Source organism: Pelophylax lessonae (genome assembly GCF_965119305.1).
Source record: "Pelophylax lessonae genome assembly, chromosome: 5".
Lineage (NCBI taxonomy): Eukaryota > Metazoa > Chordata > Amphibia > Anura > Ranidae > Pelophylax > Pelophylax lessonae.
In genome coordinates, this window is record NC_138772.1 from 249863962 (window position 1) to 249886435 (window position 22474).

At 47.6% G+C, this 22474-nt stretch overlaps 1 protein-coding gene across 1 annotated transcript in view; it reads right to left on the reverse strand.

The window, feature by feature from the left end:
- LOC309556663 (polypeptide N-acetylgalactosaminyltransferase 4-like) overlaps positions 1-22474 on the reverse strand; it is a 662237-nt gene that overhangs the window by 551019 nt on the left and 88744 nt on the right. Inside the window, exon 2 of the mRNA XM_082259119.1 lies at positions 7348-7517. Within this exon, the coding sequence (XP_082115245.1) occupies positions 7348-7517 (170 nt within the window). The remainder of the gene's footprint in view (positions 1-7347; positions 7518-22474) is intronic.

Here is a 22474-nt window from a genome sequence, read left to right on the forward strand (position 1 = left end):
CACCTGAAATAAAGTTAAACTACACTCATTTGGGATTACTGGCACCATAGTCATTGATACATAGCCATGGTACACATGTGTAAAACAGGTTTATTATACTACAGACTGAGGACCTGGTGGTAAAGAAAGGGAAGAAAAAATCCCCCCTCCCTCCCCCCCCCCTTGTTTCCAGAAATGCGGAGGAACCCCACCCCAGCAGCTTACCAAACTAAGTTCAAGATACTGCCTTATCTACACCTTGACGGTACCAACCCTCACCATAAATTAATACCATTGTGAATACCCCTCTAGGCTATATGCAGTATACGATTCCCGCTGTGATTGTGAACGGTGATGAGAATTCTGCGCAGAATAGTGGCTACACCCGTGTATGTACCACCTAAGCTTTTTTAAAATATTTAACGATGTTATATGATATATTCAGAGTATTTGAATAATCCTGTACATTGTTCTCATAGACTGACTCTGACTGAGTGACTGAACGCTTTGATAAAGGCCCGTGATAGAGCCGAAACGCGTCAGCGATTTGGGATTTTTCTGGGAGTAATTTTCCATTAAACATCTACTGGAAAACAGTGAAAATCCTTGTAAAATGTCACCAGATGCACCATTGTCACTGATTCCTTTGAATCACTCTTACTTTTCTCACACTTGGGTTCCTCTCCCCAAGCACATTGTTCACCAAATACTTGTTACAATTTGTAATTTTCTTTTTTCTGTAATAAATTATTTAATTTTATTTCACTTATACCACATCCGATTTATTGTTTGTACAAACCATCTACCTGCCCATAAAGTCCCATACTCTCTGGTTTGAGGCACCAGCAACCCCCCATAGTAGTACAGGACCCTTTTCTGAAGTCGGAGCGACTTCAGTAGTGCCAATTAAGACGGCACTGATTAACATTGCTTTTGTTATGTCAAGCGACCTGGGGCGACACAAGTCGCCTCATAAGTCGCGCTAGTGTGAATGGGCTCTCAGTCACATGACACTGTTATAAAAGCTGTACACTCACTACCTTACATTGTAGCAAAGTGTAATTGCTTCAGTGTGGTCACATGAAAAGATATAAAAACTGAATTTTTGTAAAATCTTAAATGTAAAATTCCTTTCTCTGAGTGCTCCGACAGTCGCCGCCTCTTCATATTCGTCACTATTGGGGTTATTGACCTTTTCTCCGTAGGAGTAGCTAGGCAACAGAATATATTAATATCAAAGCTTTTAGCATATCCCACCCCTAGGGGGTGGTCCCCTCAGTCAATAAAGTACATAAACAAAACCCCAAAAGAGGGGCGGGGGCGGCGACTGTCGGAGGACTCAGAGAAAGGAATTTTACAGGTAAGATTTTACAAAAATTCAGTTTTCTCTTACGTCCTCCGACAGTCGCCGCCTCTTCATATTCGTCACTAATGGGGATGTCCCATAGCAGTGTAGACATGAGGGGTGGGAAAAAAGCAGCCGCGTCTAAAGCAACGCAGTACCCACATCAGAGAAAGGAACCTTACCACAGTAAGAGAACCAACTGGGCAACAGGAAAAAACGTGCTCAACAGGAGCAACAACCCAGGAAAGAACAAGTAACCTAGGGGTAAAAACACCCCCAACAGCCAAGGGCCCAAAAGAGGGACCCTAAGGCACTGCCGCACTAAGAACTTTACGGCCAAAGGAAGCATCAGCCGATGCTTGAACATCCACCTTGTAAAATTTTGAGAAGGTGTGAACGGACGACCAAGTCGCCGCCTTACACACCTGGGCCACAGAAGCCTGATGACGATAGGCCCAAGACGTACTCAGAGACCTGGTAGAGTGCGCCTTCACAGGGAAAGGAGGAACCTTCCCCCTCAAAGCATAGGCTTGCACAATCGTCTGTCTGATCCATTTGGCGATGGTCGCAGCCGACGCCACCATGCCCTTCCGAGGTCCCTCAGGAAGGACAAAGAGAGCATCCGACTTGCGAAAGGATTTCGTAGACGACAGGTAAACCCTGATTGCCCCAACAACATCCAAGGAGTGCAATGCCACCTCCTTCGGATGCTTAGGCTTCGCGCAAAGCGAAGGCAGGACAATATCCTCATTGAGATGAAATTCCGAGATCCTCTTCGGAAGAAAAGACGGGTTAGGTCACAAGACCACCTTATCCAAGTGAATCACCAAATACGGGGATTTGCAGGACAAGGCCGCCAGTTCCGACACTCTGCGAACCGAAGTGATCGCCACCAAAAAGGCAACCTTCTTGGACAACAGAGACAACGAGATCTCCCTGATCTTTTCAAAAGGAGCATGTTGCAATGCGGACAGAACAAGTTTCAAATCCCTAGGAGGGACCAGATGTCGCACCCCTTGAACAAAGGTGCTAACCAAAGAGTTAGACGCCACAGGGCGTTGAAAAAGAACGGCCAGCGCAGAAATCTGACCCTTAATCGTGGCCAACGCCAAACGCTGGTCCACGCCCGTTTGAAGGAAAGCCAACACTCTCGACACCGAGTACGAGCGAGGGGAATATCCCCTGGACTCACACCAGGCAAAGAATGCTTTCCAAGTACGGTAGTAAATCTTTCCTGAGGAGGCTTTCCTAGCCTTGATCAACGTGGGAATGACCTCAGGGGAGAGACCCCTATCCTTCAGGACCTGGCTTTCAACAGCCAGGCCGTTAAAGCCAGCGACTGTAAAGCAGGATGGAATATCGGTCCTTGAGACAGGAGATCTTCTCGAAGTGGCAGACGCCACGGAGCGTCGACCGCCAGATTCACAAGGTCTGCGTACCAAGACTGGCGAGGCCAGTCCGGTGCCACGAGAATCACCGTGTGCGGTTTCGAGGCCAACCTGCGAAGGAGCCTGGACAGCAGCTGAATCGGTGGAAAGGCATACATCAGACGATACTGATGCCAGGGCGCCACTAACGCGTCTGAGGCGTCTGCCCGAGGATCGCGCGTTCTTGCCACGAACCTTTCCACCTTGTTGTTTAGACGAGACGCGAACAGATCAACATCTGGGGATCCCCACTTCGCGCACAACATCTGAAAGACATCCGGGTGGAGGGACCATTCTCCCTGGTGCAGGGTCTGGTGGCTCAGATAATCCGCCTGCCAGTTCTCCACCCCCGGAATGTGAACTGCAGATATCGCCGGGACGTGCGTCTCGGCCCAAGACAGAATGTCGGCTACTTCCCGAGCCGCTCGGGCACTCCTGGTGCCCCCTTGGTGGTTGATGTAGGCCACCGCTGTGGCATTGTCCGTCTGTACCCGAACCGGACGGCCCTGAAGCCTGTCCGTCCAACGCAGAAGACAGAGATTTATCGCTCGCAATTCCAGAATGTTGATCGGAAGGGAGGATTCCTCCTCCAACCAAGTTCCCTGAGCGGACAGAACGCCCAGAACACCACCCCAGCCCGACAGGCTGGCATCCGTGGTGATCACCGTCCACGACAAAGGACGAAACGACTTGCCCCCCAACACCGCCGGGGACTGGAGCCACCACAAAAGACCCCTGCGAGTGAGGTGGCTCAACGACAGCCGCAGATCCAGAGATTGCGGACGCCCGTCCCATTTGGCCAGAACCTCAGCCTGAAGATCCCGCGTGTGAAACTGGGCGAAGGGAATCGCCTCGAAAGTCGAAACCATCAATCCCAGACACCTCATACACGTCCGGAGGGACGAGCACTGATTGTCCCTGAGGGACCCGACTTCGCACTGAAGCGTCCGAAGTTTGTCTTCCGGCAGGAAGACCTTCGCTTGAACAGAGTCCAGTATCATCCCCAGGTAGGGAAGACGAACCGACGGACACAACGTTGATTTCGGAAAGTTTACCGTCCAACCGAATTCCTGCAGAGTCTGCATCGTGATGGACAGGTCATTCACCAGGCCCTGACTGGTCGCGGACCGAATCAGGATATCGTCCAGATACCCCAGGACAGAAATGCCCTGGGCTCTCAAAGCCAGAACCGGCGCAAGCACCTTGGTGAAAACCCGCGGAGCCGAAGCGAGACCAAAGGGCAACGCTACGAATTGGTAATGATCCTCCGCAATGGCGAATCGAAGGTACCTCTGGTGACCCTCGAAAATGGGGATGTGTAGGTACGCATCCTTCAAGTCGATGGAGGCCATGAATTCCCCCGGAACCAGGGCAGCCACCACCGAGCGCAGGGATTCCATGCGGAACTTGCGAACCCGCACAAAGCGATTCAGAGCTTTCAAGTCCAGAATCGGACGTACCTTGCGCTCCTTTCTGGGCACAGTGAACAGATTGGAATAGAACCCCGGAAATCTGTCCCGATGAGGCACCGGGACCACCACTCCCTGGGCCCGCAGGTCCCGCACCGCCAGGTGCAGATCCTGCAATCGCTCCGGAGTCAGCTGAAGGTTCGAGGGGAAAAATCTGCCCACCGGCCGAGAGAGAAACTCGATCTTGTATCCAGATCGAACGATTTCCTGAACCCACCTGTCCCGAATTCGGTCCAGCCAGGGTTGAAGAAAACCGAGCAAACGTCCCCCCACCCCAGAACCGGGTGAGGGCGTCCCTTCAGGCCGTATTGTTATGGGCAGCAGACCCGGACTGGCCGGACTTCTGCTTACCCGCCCACGGCTTCTTCTGGGAGCCTTGTCCCTTGAAGGGCTTGCCCTTATAGTGCGACCGAAAGGCACGAAAGGACCCCTGAGAGGCCCTAAACGATGTATTCTTCTTACCACGAACAAACTTAGGTTTGTGCGGTTGGGGTAAGAGTGCTCTTACCCCCAGAAATACCCTTTATCAGAGTATCCAAGGATTCGCCAAAAAGGCGAGATCCCGAATAGGGCAAATTAGCCAAAGTCTTGCGAGAAGATTGGTCAACAGACCAACATTTCAGCCATATCAGGCGACGGTTCAATACCGCCACACTAGAAAGGTGCGCAGCCAAAGGAACCATATCTAAGTCCGCATCACACAAATACATGACACCCTGATGAATTTGATCCACCATAGCCAAAGTTGTCGGCGGGGCAGAATCAGCCACCAGGGTGCGCCTGAGCACCTGCGTCCAATCCGCAATAGCTTGGGCTGCCATAATGGAAGCAAAAATAGGCTTCAACATAGAACCAGCAACCGTATAAGCATGACGGGCCAGAGACTCCAATCTCCTGTCCGTCGCGTCCCGGAACACCGGGGTATCCTCAGCAGGGATCGCAGTGGATTTATTCAAAATCGCCACCGCGTGATCCACTTGAGGCGGCACACACCAACGCTCATCAGTGGCGGGTGTAAATGGATAACGCAGCTTGAACCTACTCGGCACAGCAAAAGGCTTCTTTAAATTGCGCCATTGCTCATCAACAGTGCGCTGAAATTCCGTAGAGCAAGGAAAAACCTGTGATGTTTTGCGCTTTCTTTGCGTCCCATAAGAGGACATCAAAACTGGAGGACATGGTTCATCCTGTAAATGCAGCGTTTGCTTGATAGAAGCAACCAACTCATCCATGAGTGCAAGCTCTTCAGACGAGCCAGGGGGAGAATAATCAACCCCCTCCACCTCAGCCTCCCCGTCAGACCCCACAAGGTCTAGGGATGAGTGAGACCCTGAGAAGGGCACTCCAGCCATAGCAGCCCCATCGCCCTCTGAATCAGAGGAAATAGACACTCTGGGCCGTTTTGTGGATCGATCAGCCACCAGCATCTGCACTTGAGCAGCTAAATTTGCCACAATAGTGGCCAGATCAGCCCCCTCGGGGGAAGCAGCAGCCCCTTGGCCCCCCACCAAGGTGGGAGGAAACTTGCAATCCTGAGAATCCATGCCCCAGCAAATTAGTAAGAAAAGGGTACTGCCCCTTTAAGATCGCGGCGAGCGTAGCCCACCGCACCCACTGAATACACTGACCCCCACAGGGATAAGAAACTGGGCAAGGAATACAGGAAAAAAGGAAAAGGTAAAAACCTGGAGAGATCACACAGGCTGCTGCACCGATCGCTGTCCCAGAGCAAAAGGAAGTGATGCAAGACTGACCGCCCCTATGAAGCCTCTCTGGGCAAACAGAAAATGGCGCCGACATGTGGCCCGATCGATCGCCGCTAAAATGGCGGCGCTTGGCACCAAAACGCCGTGTCTAACCACACAGGACCGGCCACCATGATTTCTGCCCAAAAAAATGGCGGGTCGCCGCAGCGATCACCGCACAGCATGTCCCTAATCTGACTGCTTCATGCTGACACCCAGCAGAGCGGGAGCCCCCCCCCTCACAGCCCACACACAGGCAGCAATTCCACACAGGAACTGACAGGGAGCACAGCAGCCACACAGACATGCAGGGTCACACAGTCCCAGACTGACACCCAAATAGACAGGTCCCCACATAGAGTTACACTTACCAGTCCGGGTGGCGTGGGGAGCCTGCTCCAGCGACCAAACCGCTGCACTGAGGACAGGGAGTGTCGCAAGCATGATGCAGTGGAATTGTGGTGCGAAACCGCATGGCGTCCGGTGAGGTAGCCACCTCACCGATAGCATCCCTGCAGCGAACAGGGATGGGTCGTTCAATGTGCCAGGGCAAAACCTAAGCTGAACGCTCGATGGCAGGCTGGGAAGCCCCTGGCCCTGAGCCCTGGGATCCAGGGTGGCCAGACTGAGACCCAGCTCCGCACGATCATCTTCATCAGAAGAAGCTAACTAACGCTGAAAATAAACAGCTAAGTAAAGGAAAGAGAAAAAAACTCCAAATAAAATCAAAAAGAGAAAAGAAGCTGAGACTAAGAGCCCCAGCATAGGAACAGCCCAACCTACTCCTGAGCTAGGCATTAGAAACTGAGTTGGAAATGCAGGAAGCAGGGAGGTATTGACTGAGGGGACCACCCCCTAGGGGTGGGATATGCTAAAAGCTTTGATATTAATATATTCTGTTGCCTAGCTACTCCTACGGAGCAAAGGTCAATAACCCCATTAGTGACGAATATGAAGAGGCGGCGACTGTCGGGGGACGTAAGAGAAATATTATTTACAAAAACGTGAGGGGTATACTCACTTTTGTGAGATACTGTATAATTATATATATATATATATATTATATATATTATATATACACATATATACACATATACATACATATACACACACTTACACACATACATACATATACACACACACACATACTAGGTATTGTTTTTAACACATTGCTCCGATTCCTGCTGTCCTTTCCAAATATATTGTATTTCATGGAGCACTCCTTTTACATAGCTATATCAAAATATCACATTTCATATTTACCGAATAAAAGTTGGTATTAATTCTAAATTTAAAACAGCTTGAAAAAATGTGTATAAAACCAAACCACTACTCATTAAGCCCCAGGGATAAATAAAGTCACTGATGGTTACAGCAAGTACCTTTATCACTGAAGTCATCCACTAATATGATTTCTCTCAGAAGTACTGCAGAAGATGTTTCTAAAACGCTGTGTATTGTACGAAGCAGTGTTGATAAAGCTTCATTATAAAATGCTATGATAACCGAAGTTGTTGGAAGTTTCCTATAATTAAAGGTTTTGGACTTGCACCTGAAAATTGTTAGATATAAGAGTTGTAAACAAATTAAATGTATACGAACATCCTAAATATTAAAAAGAGAATAATTTGACTATTAGTATAAAGCTAATTCAGCAGTTTTAAATTTAAAAATTTTTAAAGAGCAATTACAAGCAACTGTATTAAGACGGTAAACGTTAAGAATAAAATAAAAATTAACTACTCAGCAGGCAAGCTGTGGTCCATGTGTGCATCGAAAGCTATTTTTTTATTTTGACTGGAGTGTACCATTAACAAAGCAAGATTACAAACACCACACTCCTCTGGGAATCACCTTAAAGAGGAGCTTCAGGCTATACAAATACTGTAGCTGCTGACCTTTAATTAGGACACTTACCTGTCTAGAAATATAGTGGTAGCCTCACTGAGCTGATTTTCTAATGAAAACCAGGCAATGAAGTCTTGCGGCTTCACAGCCTGTATTCAACTGCACATGCGCGAAGCGCGCTTTGCTCTATGAATGGGCCAGCTGTAGGGGAAGAAGACCAAAATGTGGCAGCGGGGGTTTGAGGAGGCAGACCAGTAGAGCTTCCCCTTTTGTGTAAACTGCTCAGTGCCACATATATACCCCAATAGCGGGCATGCAATAAAACCATTCCATTTCAGTGGATTCCTATAGAATAACATGAAGAGGCATACTTGGAGATGCAAACCTGGAAGAATAATAATTACAATAACAATAATTTGGAATGCGGGGTGCACCACTTTGGAGAAATTAGTGTGACAAAATCCATGGGATGTGGTTTAAAGTGATTGTAAATGATCACCTTGTAAAACAATCCATTCAGTTTCAAATAGAAATGAAAGGAAAGACATTCGTGTATAGTTATTAAAACACATTTTTTCTCTTTTTAAGTGATCACATTCCCTCTGTTCTTAGCTGCATAAGAGCTGGGGAGGGGGGAGGAGCAGCAACAGCACACTGAGCTTCCCAGTGAAAGGCTGTGCAGCGGGGCGTGTGAGGACAAGTCTGATCATTGAAGGAGAGCAGGCTGAGTTACCAGCACAGCTAGGGAACTGACCACGATGTGTTCTCCTGCTTAGTGTGGTCAGTTTTTAATAGGAAAGCAGGATGACTGGCGGGAACACCAGAGATTTTACACAAAAGTAATACAAATAACAGGATACGTTTTCATACAAGTACATGGTACAGAAGACACATATCAGGAATATGAAATGTTGGGTTAACAAACACTTTACTCATAAGGCACACATTCGTTTAGGGACAGAATAACACCCTACATACAGAATAGAGGCATTTAACATTTAGTGTCCATACATACAGAACAACAACAGATAGAGAATTACACCCAGCTTACATATCATGAGAAATGGTACTGTGCAAAATCCATCCATTATAAATACAAATACTTTGCTTTACATCCAGCATAAAGAACAAGAGACATGGCACTGTCCATACATACAAGATAAAGTGATACTTAGGCTTCATGCACGCTTCAAGCACACTGGTTTATCGTAAATGCTGTATCTCCTGACAGGAGAAAACCAGCTTTAACCGCTTGCCGACTGCCGTCAGTAGATTTACTGCGGCAGTCAGCCCCTCACAGGCAAAGTGACGTTAATTAACGTCACTAGCCTGGGAGGGTCTGGGGAGCGAGCGCACGCCCGCGGAGGCGCGCTCCCGTGCGGTCACGTACCCCCCTGCGCGTGTGACCGGCGGACCCGATGTCCGCCGGTCACTCGGCGATCGTCGGGGGAGAGGGAGAAAGTCAGGCGGCTTGTGTAAACAAGCCACCTGTCATTCTCCTCGGTGTAAAAACACTGATCACACGGTTCTACTATGTAGAATCGTTGATCAGTGTCCTTACACCTCAAGCCACAGCCAATCACAGTAAGAATCACGCCCCTAGGGACACACACAGCCCCTCCCTCTCAAATAAAGTTAACCCCTTCACTACCAGTGTATTTTTACAGTAACAGTGCATATGTATAGCACTGATTACTGTAGAAATGTCACTGGTAACCCCAAAAGTGTCAAAAATGTCAGTCAAGGGTCCGATCTGTCCACCGCAATGTCGCAGTACCGCAAAAAAAAAAAATCGCAGATCGCCATTACGCGTTTAAAAAAAAACAACAAAAATGACAAAAATCTTTCCCTTTGTTAGTAAACGCGATAACTTTTGCGCAAACCAATAAAAATACGCTTTTTGCGATTTTTTTTACCAAACATATGTAGCATAAAACAAATTGGCCGAAAATGTTAAAAAATTTTGATTTTTACATTTTTTTGGGGGGGGGATTTCATATAAAAAAATGTGAAAAATCCTGTTATTTTTGCAAAATTTACGCTCTTTTTTTTGTTTATAGCGCAAAAAGTAAAAAGCGCACAGGTGATCAAATACCACCAAAAGAAAGCTCTGTTTGTGGGAAAAATAGGACGTCAAATTCGTTTAGGTACAGTGTCGCACGACCGCGCAATTGTCCGTTAAAATCACGCAGTGCCGAATCGCAAAATACCCCCTGGTCGTTTAGCAGCCAAATCCTCCGGGGCTTAAGTGGTTAAAACCCTACCTAAGCTGCATTTTTTTTCAAAACACTTTAGGTGAGTTTAGCAGCATTTGGTGTTTGGAAGTTTATTTTATTGGCCAGAATTTTAACTTATTGAGGCCATTGAAATTAATAAATGCTAAAGTGCTAAATGCGCCTAGCGTTCAGATGCGTTTATGCACGTTTGGCATTTTTTATGACCAAAAGCTCCTCTCCTGAACGCAAAATCTTCTGCATTCAGAAGAGGAAATTTGACTTCCTCTAAACTCTGCTGCTCCTAACCTCTGATAAAAGCCTGCGTGCATGAACACACAGGCTTTTATTAAGTTGAGTTCAGGAACTTTGGCAAAAAAAACGCCAAAAGCTCCTAAACGGGAGTCTAAGTGAAGTCTAAGAATTACATCCAGGATACTGAAAAAAGTAGAACTGGACATCCTCCATAAATCTGGAATAAGTACACACACAATAATACCCAGGGTACAGAAAAAGATGTGTACCATGTAGTCTTTGGCTGGTGTCACAATAAAAAAAGAAAGCTAGTGATGTCACCAAGGTCTATAAAAGAAAAATAATGAAAAACTAAGTAGGATTGAAAAAATTAGATTTTTGTCTTACCGTAAATAAAACCCTTTTCTCTGATGTTCATTGATGGACACAGCTCCAGAATCTTCTGAACCATTGGGTTATGCTGCCCCTTACAGGAGTAGGACACTAGGCATGGAAAAGCTTTAGTACGCCTATGGGGCAGTCCCAGGGGATACACTCCCACACTCTGCTATAGGCATTCAGTTTTGTTGCAAGCAGTGTCAGAAGAAAAATAACCCAACCCAATAGAGGGGTGGGTGCTGTGTCCGTCAATGAATATCAGAGAAAAGGATTTTACGGTATGCCAAAACTCCAATTTTTGCTTTCGTTCGTTGACGGGCACAGCTCCAAAATCTTCTTAACCATTTGGACGTCCCAAAGCAGTTAAAACATGAGGGGTGGGAAAAACACAGCAGAAAAAAATTCCCAAAAGGCTAAACCTAGCCAACCAGGCAACATTGAGCTCAACCAGGAACAACTGGAGCTCACCTGAAAACAATACAACCTCAAAGAGGACCAGGTCCTCTCAAAAAGAAGCATCCCCAGATGCCAGTACATCCACTTTAAAGCATTTTGTGAAAGTGTGTACAGACGAACAGGTGGCCGCCTTGCAAACCTGTATCACTGACACCTGATGGCGGAAAGCCCACGAGGCACTAAGCGCCTTAACAGGGAACAAAGGAACCGGACCCTTGATGGAATAGGCCTGCACCATATCTGTCTTGTCCATCTAGAAATGGTCGCGGCAGACATGACCAACCCTTTGTGAGGTCCATCCGTAAGGACAAACAATAAGGCGGATTTCCTAAACGGCTCAGTTGCCGCAAGGTACACCATGAGCGCCTGACCCATATCCAAAGAGTACAAGGCAATCTCCCTTGGATGTTTAGGCTTGGGACACAGGGAAGGCAACACAATGTCTTCATTCAGATGGAAGCCAGAAACAACCTTAGGAGGGAAAGACTGAAAAGGGTGAAGCACCACTTTATCTCTATGAGACACCAGGTAAGGTGAACGACAAGTCAACACCGCTAGCTCCGATACCCTGTGTGCAGAAGTAATAGCCCCCAAGAAGGCTACCTTCTGGGACAATGTAAGCAGGGGAAGCTCGCAAATATTTTTGAAAGGCGGTTACTGGAGAACTGACAGCACCAAATTGAGATCCCACGGAGGCAATGGAGCCTGTACTGGGGGAGCCAAGTGGCGAACCCCCTGAATAAAAGGTGCGAACCAAAGAATGCGTCGCCAAAAAGACGACAACTCATTGGCGGAATGTCAAATTCCGAACCACCGAAAGGGAACGGGGATGACCCCCAAGAGACTCACACCATGCAATGTACATCTTCCAGGCGCAATGGTAAATCTTCCTAGAGGTAGATTTTCTAGCCTTTAATAGCGTAGGAATCATTGATTCAGACAACCCCTTATCCTTCAGGACCTGGCTTTCAACAGCCAAGCCAATACAGCCAGCAACGGTAGAGCAGGATGGAAGATTGGCCCTCGGGCCAATAGATTTTCTCTGAGAGGAAGTCTCCAAGGGGCATTGGTGACCAGTCATACAAGATCGGCGTACCAAGACCGGAAAGGCCAGCCTGGAGTCACTATCATGGCCGGATCCCTTCTGCCTCGATCTTCCGCAGAAGACTTGGCAGACGTTTTAGAGGGCAAAAGGTGTATAGCACATGATACTGGTGCCAAGGAGCCATCAGCACGTCTGTGGCGCCAGCCAGAGGATCCCGAGTCCTTGCCACAATTCTCTGTACCTTCCTGTTGAGTCGAGAGGCCAACAGGTCAACCTCAGGAGTTCTCCACCGGAGACACAGTTACATAGTCAGGTTGAAAAAAGACAAGTCCATCTGGCTCAATCAATAAAAAATAAAAAATAGTAAAGAAAACCCAACCATACAATCCCATATACACAATCCTATACCCACAGTTGATCCAGAGGAAAGCGAAAAACTCCAGCAAAGCATGAGCCAATTTGCTACAGCAGGGAAAGAAATTCCTTCCTGATCCCCTGAGAGGCAATCGGATATTCCCTGAATCAACTTTACCTATAAATATTAGTACCTATTTATTTTATGTACACCTAGGAAAGAATCCAGGCCTTTTTTAAAGCAATCTAGAGAGCTAGCCAGAACAACTTCTGAAGGGAGTCTATTCAACATTTTCACACCTCTTACAGTGAAGAAACCTTTCCGTATTTGGAGATGAAATCTCTTTTCCTCTAGACGTAAAGAGTGCCCCCTTGTCCTCTGTGTTGACCTTAAAGTGAATAACTCAACACCGAGTTCACTATATGGACCCCTTATGTATTTATACATGTGGATCTTAGCCTCCCTTAATCTCCTCTTCTCAAGAGAGAATAGATTCAGTTCCTCTAATCTTTCCTCATAGCTGAGCTCCTCCATGCCTCTTATGAGTTTGGTTGCCCTTCTCTGCACTTCTCCAGTTCCTCAATATCCTGTTTGAGAACCGGTGCCCAAAACTGAACTGCATATTCCAGATGAGGTATTACTAATGATTTGCACAGGTGCAAAATGATATCACTCTCTCTGGAGTCCATACCTCTGTTAAACAGGAAGTAAACCCTCTGGAAACAAAAAGTGAAAAAAAAACCTGTAAAGACAAAGGCATGATGAGCTAGTATGCATCGCATACTAGCTCATTATGAAGTACTTAGCTAAAAATGAAGCCCTCGCAATACCGACAGGACTGCCGACATGTTCGGCAATCCAGCCACTGATTGGCCGGAGGCACGATTACATCACTCCCACGCATGCGCACGGGAGCTGCCGTTCACGGCATAGGGCTCTGAAGTAAAGGCATGGGTGGCCTTTCCTTCAGAAAACATGCGCCGATGACGTCATCGGCTGCATGCATTATAAATATCTCCTAAATGGTGCATGTTTAGGAGATATTTATAGCACCTATAGGTAAGCCTTAATATAGGCTTACCTATAAGTAAAAGTATTTAAAGTGGGTTTACAACCACTTTAATACAAGAAAAGGACTTTGCTTTCTTTGGAAACCACAGCTTGGCATTGCATGCTTTTATTAAGCTTATGATCTACCAGGACACCCAGATCTTTCTTCACTATGGATTCCCCTAGTTCTACTCCCCCTTGTATGTACGATGCATGCATACACAGCCGTGGCATTGTCCGATTGAATCCTTAACCTAAAGGCGATCTGTCCAACGAGCCAGACAAATCTTATCGCCCGAAGTTCCAGTATATTGATCGGTAGTCTTGACTCCTCCAGAGTCCAGACCCCTTGAGCACATCTGTGCCCAAAATACCTCCCCATCCGGACAGGCTTGCAACCGTGGAGACCACCATCCAGTACAGGGGAAGAAAGGATTTGCCCTGTCGAAGCGCCAGGGAGCGAAGCCACCATAACCCCCTCGTATCCAGGCTCAACAAGATCAGATTGTCTAGAGACTGTGGATTTTTGTCCTACTTGGCAAGAATCTCTCTTTGGCAGAGGTTTTTGAGTGGAACTGTGCAAACAGAACCGTCTCAAAAGGTAGACACCATCAGGCACAGCACCCGCATGCAATTCCTGAAAAATTACCAACTGCTGGACAACAGGAGCCAAATCACATCCTGCAGTGTCCAGGTACCCAGTACCGCAATCCCCTGCTGCCGCTACATTGCCAACACCGGGGCAAACACTTTTGGGACTACCCAAGGAGCTGAGGCGAGACCAAAGGTTAATGTCATGAATTGATAATGCTTCTCGCCCATGGCAAAGCGGAAGAAACGCTGATGACCGACATAAAGGAATATGACAGTAAGCGTCCTTTTGATGTGGGCATGCCACTACCGCACTAATGGACTCCATTCGGAACGTCTGAACACGCAAAAAGCTGGATTAAACGTACCTTGCCTTCCTTCCTAGGAACTGTAAACAAGTTTGACTAGAAACCTTGAAAACATTCAGATTTTGGAACCGGAACAATTACCCCTATTAGTAGAAAGTCTTGCACCGCCCCGAAGAGACCCCGCAGGCAATCTGGGAACGAACGCAGGTTGAAAGGAAAGAACCTCACTGGAGGATAAGACCAAAACTCCATCTTGTAGCCGGACCAAATCAGCTCGTGGAACCTCCCTGTCTTGAATCAGGAAGGTCCATGGGTCTGGACAGAAGCGAAGATGTCCTCCCACCTCAGACATGGGTGAGGGCACCCCTTCAGGCCGAAGAGGGCTTGTCTGCAGGTCTGGAAGAACCCATTCTCGGCTTACCAGACCTGGTCCTCTTGGAACCTCTGGAGGTCCTGACAGACATAGATCCTTTGTCTTGAGATCCTGAGAGACGAAAAGGCCGCATATAAGCAGAGAAAAAAAAAGGGCCCACGTCTGCGACGAGACTCCTTGCCCCTGGCGCCTGTGGAAGAAGAGTACTCTTCCCCCCCCCCTGTAAAACCCCTAATGATATCATTCGGGAAAGATCCAAACAGGTGATCCCCCACAAAGAGGAGAAGCGATAAGGCCTTCTTAGAAGACTGGTCCAAAGACCAGCATTTCAGCCATATCATGTCATATCACCCTCCAGATCCTTTGCCGCTTTTGGGGAGCTGCGGGTACCAAAGTGGACGCAGCAGCAGCTGCATCCTCCATTTATAAAGTTGACAGTGCATCCACCAGCGCCATTTCATGCGCAGCTGCAGTAGAAGAGGAATCATCCTCACTATCAGAGCACTCGAAGTGCGTGGATCCAGACCCAGTAGAGTCGCCATATTCTAAGCTCACCCTGAAACATAATCAGGGGAGACCACTGACTGCGATCCCGCAAGGGGACGCCGGCCAAGGGTCCACAAATGGAACACCTATAAGACCCCGCAAAAGACAAGGGGGGTCGCCCTAACAGCCCACCATAGAGGACATAATAGAACATAGCCCCCCTTAAAGGTGGGCCGCCTGCCGTGACGCGGACGCGCAGGCAGGGTACCCCCACTCACACAATTATGGCGGCAAGACTGTTCCTAAAAATGAAGCGCCCCCACTGCACCACCCGGTTCAGGGGAGGTGCCAAGCTGACCATATGGCCCAGCAGGCCACAAGTCGTGGCCTATATGTTTGTGGGTGCCCAGCCGCAAATAGCACGGATCCTCAGTCCGGCAGATGCCCAAGGGGGGAGTTAGGGGCTTCAGCTAGACCCACTGAGGCCGCTCCCCGACAGCGGTGCCCAACTCGGCCACATAGCCTAATAGGCCACGGCCTAAATTTTGAGGGCGTCCCGCCACCAGGATGCGAGCCCCAGCGGATCCGACCTCCCAGGGCAGCGGAGGGGAAGGCACAATACTTACCACACCATGGAACAGGGTGGGCACCGCCCTGAGCAGACCACCGTACCATGGGAATGGGGGTGCTGCGGGCCAAGAGGCACGCTGCGACTCAGGCAGGACCAGGTCATATGCGCCCTTGCGAGACAATTAACTCGCAGGCCAGCCCCAGTCCAGTGGAGCTATGTCAGGGCTGACCTAGCATGGAGCTGAGGCCTGCTCACTGGCCGAACTGGGGAGACCTTAAGGATCTAGAATATCCAGTCCGTCGTCCAGTCCAGCAGTTGATTGTAGTTCTCTACAGGAACAGAAAAGAATAAAAGAGGAAAAAATTCCATTTAAAAAAGGAAAAAATGCTAGGACCAGAGATCCCAGCAAGGAACTAGATCCTTACTCCTGACTATTGTTGTGGAAATTTGATTGTGGACATTTCTTTAGTTAAATAGTCATAATGTCTCCCAGTGTCAGTTTTACCGGCAAATCGCTATTCACAGCGATTATTGCTTTAACTGTCAGGAAAGACTTGTTAGTGAAAACCTTCCATTAGGATGAGATGGCACAATACTAGTAGCAAAGAGTCCATCGCACAGACATATATCCGCAATTCGGGGGTCCGTACTGCTGAGATATGTTTGTGATATGGAATTCTTATCATTTTACCAAGATTAATGCATGGCATCTTTTAGTCATATTCGATCCGTGGGACTGAAACTGCTGCTATTATCTTATGCAGATAAAGCCTCATCAACTGGAACAAATATAATGGTCACTATTAAATATGGTTTATATATTAATCATGTTTGATGAGACCCACTAACAGGTATGAGTCCATGTTTATGGATTGACATGAATGAATGATGAGAAGCCATGTGCTACAGTTGGGATTCCCTTTGTTCAGTCGTGTCCAATAATGGGCATCTACTCTACAGTTCCTATTGTACTTTTTGAATGTATACATGTTCTGTGATTGGTGGTTTTGGAGCCACTCCCTGTAACCCCCTTATGTTAAATAAACCTGCTCTGTCTTGGAGGGGCAGTCACTCACAGGAAACCCACCAGATGGCATCGAATTGACTACAGCAAGCATGTCTGTTCCTTTCTTTGCTGCCGAGCGCTTTGATAACCTAATACAAAAGAGCTGTACATTGGTGTACATGGTGTTTGGTGCGTATTAATCTTGAGCGCACTGAGCAGGTTTCTATGCTCCAAGCCCTATTTTCCACGACACTATGCAGGAAAAAACTAAATGCCTATAGCAGAGTGTGGGAGGATATCCTTTGGGACTGCCCCATAAGCACGGTAAAGCTTTTTCCTACCTAGAGTCCTACCCCTGTAGGGGACAGCATACCCCATGGTTAAGAATATTCTGGAGCTGTGTCCGTAAATGAACGAAAGAGAAAAGGAATTTGTTGTGATCATCCTTAAAGTGATTGTAAAAGGCAGAAGGTTTTTTTTTGTTATCTTAAAGTGGTTGTAAACTACCCATTTACACTTCAGCTCATTCTAATCTGCCTAAAGAAAGCAACAGATTGGTGCCTGTAAAAGATTACTTACTTGTATAATCTTCCTGCAAAATTTGATGACGTCATCGGTGCATGCCCCGTTTGTCATTCAATTTACGGCACGATATGTGTGCCGTTTCATTAAGAAAAGAATGCCTGGTCTCCCTGTATGTGTGAAAACGGCACAGCTATGAAGTCTCACGATTAGCTGTGCCTTTCTCCCCAGCTTCCTGCTTCCTTATCTCACAGGGGGAGTGAACAAGAGAGGTCACACAGGGGGAGTTAAAAACAGCAGCATCATCATTACACTGAGAGCATTTGTTATCAAAGTCTAGCAACGTTATTAAATTAAAATGCAGTAAGGGAGCAGAAAGCAGTAGATGACATGGCACGGCCGAGAGTAGGAAAAAGGAAAAAATTTAACTTAAAAAAAAAAGGTATTTTAGGAAGGTTATGATTGAAATATTTTATGTGTAATGTATTAATATTGCAAGTCCTTTTAATACATTCTAAACAATTGATTTTTCTAGCTGAGTTTACTTCCTCTCTAATGCATTTTATGCATCAAAAAGCCTTCTGTGTGCCTTCTGTGTGCAGCAGCCCCCTCAGCCCCCCTAATACTTACCTGAGGTCCATCTAGATCCAGTGATGTTGCAGGAGTGTCTAGGCTGCCCGAGACTCCCCTCCTCATTGACAGACAGCAGTGCGGCGCCATTGGCGCCTGCTGCTGTCAAAGTCAGTCAGCCAATGAGGAAAAAAAGGGGGCAGGGCTGGGCCACGGTTCCGTGTCTGAATAGATAGAGTGGGTGCCCCCTTAACAAGCTGCTTTTTGTGGGGGCACTCAACAGGAAGGAGGGGCCAGAAGCACCAAAGAGGAGGATCTGGGAAGCTCTGTGCATTTTTTTTTTTCTATAACACATTGCATGTTATTTTTATAGAAAAAAAAAAGACTTTAGTATCCACTTTAATTCTTTTGTAAATCAGCAGCTAAAAGAAGTGGGCTGTGAAACAAATACAAAGAAAGTAAACCCTGTGTCTACAGTTTAATGTTTGGGAGATTTCCTGACTGACTAAAGTGTGGTGAAATTTGCTTTCATTCTCATTGTTCAAACGAAACAGCTGTCAAGCTAAAGGACATGTAGTCTTTACTATAGTGCTATCCGAAAACCAGCCTGAAGTGCCAGGGTGATTTATTCTAGGAGGGGCACCCTGTTTTTTCCCAACAGGGAAAAAGGTCAAACGCAAAAGTGTATCAAATGATGCTGAAAAAATAGGATTTTTGTACTTACCGTAAAATCCATCTCTGAGTTTGACGGACACATTGTTCCATATTCAGAACCATAGGATTATATCATCCCCTACAGGAGTAGGACACTAGGCAGAAAAAAGACTTAGCTACGCCTACAGGTAGTCCTAGCTGGTATACATCTCTCTCTCTGCTATAGGCCTTCAGCTTAGTAACAAGCAGTGTCAGAAGTATCAAAATGCCATAGAGGGTTGGGTGCAGTGTCCGTCAATTAACTCAGTACAGTAATGACAAGTACAGAAATCCTATCTTCTTTCGTTCATTGATGGACAAAGCGCCCCATATTCAGAATCATAGGGATGTCCCCAAGCAGTGCCAAACATGAGGGGTGGGGGAACAAAAGAATCCCAAGGCTAAAGAGCCAACCAGGTAACTGGAGCTCAACAAAAAAACAACTGGCGCCCAACCTGAACAATACACCCCCAAAGAGGGAACAGACCCTCTAAAACAGCAGCCTGCAAACCTTGGGGCCAAAGGAAGCATCCACAGATGCCAACACATCCACTTTGTAGAATTTAGTGAAAGTGTGCACCGACGACCAAGTGCCCACCTTGCAAACCTGCACCACTGAAGCACTAAGTGCCCTAGTAGTGCGCAGTTATAGGGAAAGGAGGAACCTGACCCTTAATAGAATAGGCCTGAGTCCCCATCTGTCTGATCCATGTGGAAATGGTCTCCGAAGAAGCAGACGGCCCTTTTCTTGGCCCGTCCATGTTCACAAACAGTGAGTCTGACCTCCGAAAAGACTCTGTGGCTGCCAGATACACCCAAGTCGCCCAAGCCACATACAGGGCATGCAACGCAAACTCCTTAGGATAAGCAGGCCTGGGACACAAAGAAGGCAACACAATGTCTTCATTCAAATGCAAGTCAGAGACCACCTTAGGCAAGAACGACGGGCAGGGACAAAGAACCACCTTATCCTTGTGGACCACCAGATAGAGGGTACGACAAGGGAACGCTGCCAGCTCCGACACCCTTGCGAGCAGAGGTGATGGCCACCAAAAAGAGCTACCTTCTGAGACTAAGCAGGGGAATCTCCCGAATACTTTCAAAGGAAGGCTTTTGGAGAACCGAGAGCACCAAGTTCAAGCGGTAGAGGATATCGCACCGGCAAGGCCAGGTGTCGAACACGTTGAAGAAAAGTACGCACTAGTGAATGCGTGGCTAAGTGTCGCTGGAAGAAGATCGCTAAGGCAGGCACCTGGGCCTTGTTGGTACTCAAGGCCAACTTCTGCTCAACACCTCGCTGAAGGCAGGTCAAAAACCAAGCCACAGAAAAAAGAACAAGGGTGAACACCCATCGACTCACACCACGAAATGTACGCTTTCCACGTATGATGGTAAATCTTTCTAGTAGGTAGACTTCCTAGCCTTCAGCAGTGTCGAAATCACGACCCAGGCAAACCTTTATCCCTTAGCACCTGGCTTTCAACAACCAGGCAGTCAAAGCCAGTGACTGTAAAGCAGGATGAAGTTCAGGTCCTCCCTGAAAGGCAGTCTCCAAGGGACGTCAGCGACCAATCGCACCAGGTCAGAATACCAACGCCTGCTGGCTGAGATAGTCTGCCTGCCAGTTTTCCACTCTTGGAATGTATACGGCAGAGAGGGCCAGATCGAAGCATTCTACCCACCCGAGAAAGCTGGCTACTTCTTGAGCTGCAAACACACTTTTTGTTCCGCCATGGTGCTAGACATAAGCCACCACTGTGGCATTGTCCGACTGGATCCCCACCAGGACCCTCTGGAGCCAATCTGTCTAGAAAACCAGGCACAGCCCGATCGCCCAAAGTTCCAAGACATTGATCGGTATTCTGGATTTCTCCAGCGACCAACAACCCTGAGCTGAGCTCAGTCCCAGGACACCTCGCCATCCAGACAGACTGGCATCCTTAGTGACCACTGTCCAATACAAGGGGAGAAAAGATTTGCCCTGCCGAAGAGAGAAGCCACCAGACCAGGGAACCCCTGGTTTCCCGGCTCAGCCGAATCGGATTGTGCAAAGACATTTCACCTTGTATGGAACTGTGCAAATGGAACTGCCTCGAAGGTAGACACCATCAGGCCCAGCACCCGCATGCAAGTCCCGAAGGAGGACCACCTGTTGGACAGCATGCAACTTCTGGAGCTTGTCCAGAGGAAGGAACACTCTGGCTAGAGCTGAATCCAGAGTCAGACCCAGATAATCCAATTTTATGGAGGGAAGCAGGGCAGACTTCTGGTAGTTTAGAAGCCAACCTGACTCCTTCAGGGTCTGTATGGTGATCTCCACGTCGTCCATCAAAGCAGAAAAGGACTCTGCTCCCATGGAGGAGGTCCTCCAGGTAGCCCAGTACTGCAATCCCCCACTGACGTAGCAACGCCAAAACTGGGGTCAATACTTTTGTGAAAACCCGAGGAGCGGAGGCGAGACCAAAGGGTAATGCCACAAACAAATAGTGCCCCTCTCCGACAGCAAAGTGGAGGAAACGCTGGTGTCGGCCACATATTGGAATGTGCAAGTAAGCCTCCTTGATGTCGATAGAGGTTAGAAAATCCCCCTGATGTAGGGATGCCACTACCATGAAAATGGATTCCATTCTGAATTTCTGTGCCTGCACAAAGCAGTTCAGGGCCTTGAGGTCCAGAATCAGACAAACCTTGTCCTCCTTCTTTGGGACCATAAACAGGTTTGAATATAAACTTGAAACCTTTCCGATACCGGATCACTCCCTGAAGCAACAGGTCCTGCACCGCCCCTTGCAATCGGTCTGGGGACAGAGACTTACATTGGAAGGAAAGAAGCTTTCCAGAGGGAAAGAACAAAACTATCTTGTAACCACACAGAATCACTTTGAGGACCCATTTGTCATTTATTAAAGGAGGTCCATGGGCCTGGAAACCAATGAAGATGTCCCCCCACCCCATGCATGGGTGAGGGCGTACCTTCGTACTGAATTAGCCTTGTCCCACTCCCGCCTTACAAGACCAGGGCCGCTTGGAACCTCCTGAGGGGGGCCTAAAAGATTTTGAACCCTTGTCAGTGGCCCCATTGGGATAAAAAAAACTGTGCCGAGAAAGAAGGGCAGCATCTGTGACAAGGTTCTTGCCTCTTGCAATAATGTGGAAAAAAGGTGCTCTTCCCCTACCATGAGACTCTTGATGTAATTCAGCGTAGCCCCAAACAGGCGATCGCCTTGAAAGAGAAAATCAGTCAGAGCTTTTTTTAGACCAACGCTAAGCCACAACAAACACTTAAGCACCATTACCAAAACAGATAGCTTAGAAATCAAGGGAGCCGCGTCCAGAGAGGCATCGCAGACAAATTAAAGCCCCTGGACCAACTGATCCACCAACTCAACAAAGGAAGGGGGAATCTGCTCACCCCCCAGATCATAGCGCAAAAGTTTAGCCCACTCAGTGTTTGCGACACCTGGGCAATGGCCAGGACTGGCTTCCACGCCAGACGAGCAATAGTGAACATATTATGGGCCACAGACTCTGCTATTCTGTCAGCCAAATCCTTAAAAGCTTGGGATTCCTCTAGCGGAAATATGGTTTCCTTGTTCAACCAGGAGACAGGAGGTTCCACCACTGATGGGACAGTCCACTTCATGAGGAGTGACTTCTCAAAAAGGGGTACCTCACTGCAAAGCATTTAGGAACCACAAAGGGATGTTTCGGACGCTCCCAATCTTTGTTGACAAACTTGTCAAAATAGGAGGGATAAGGGAACATCTTTACCTTGTGAGACAGCTTGTG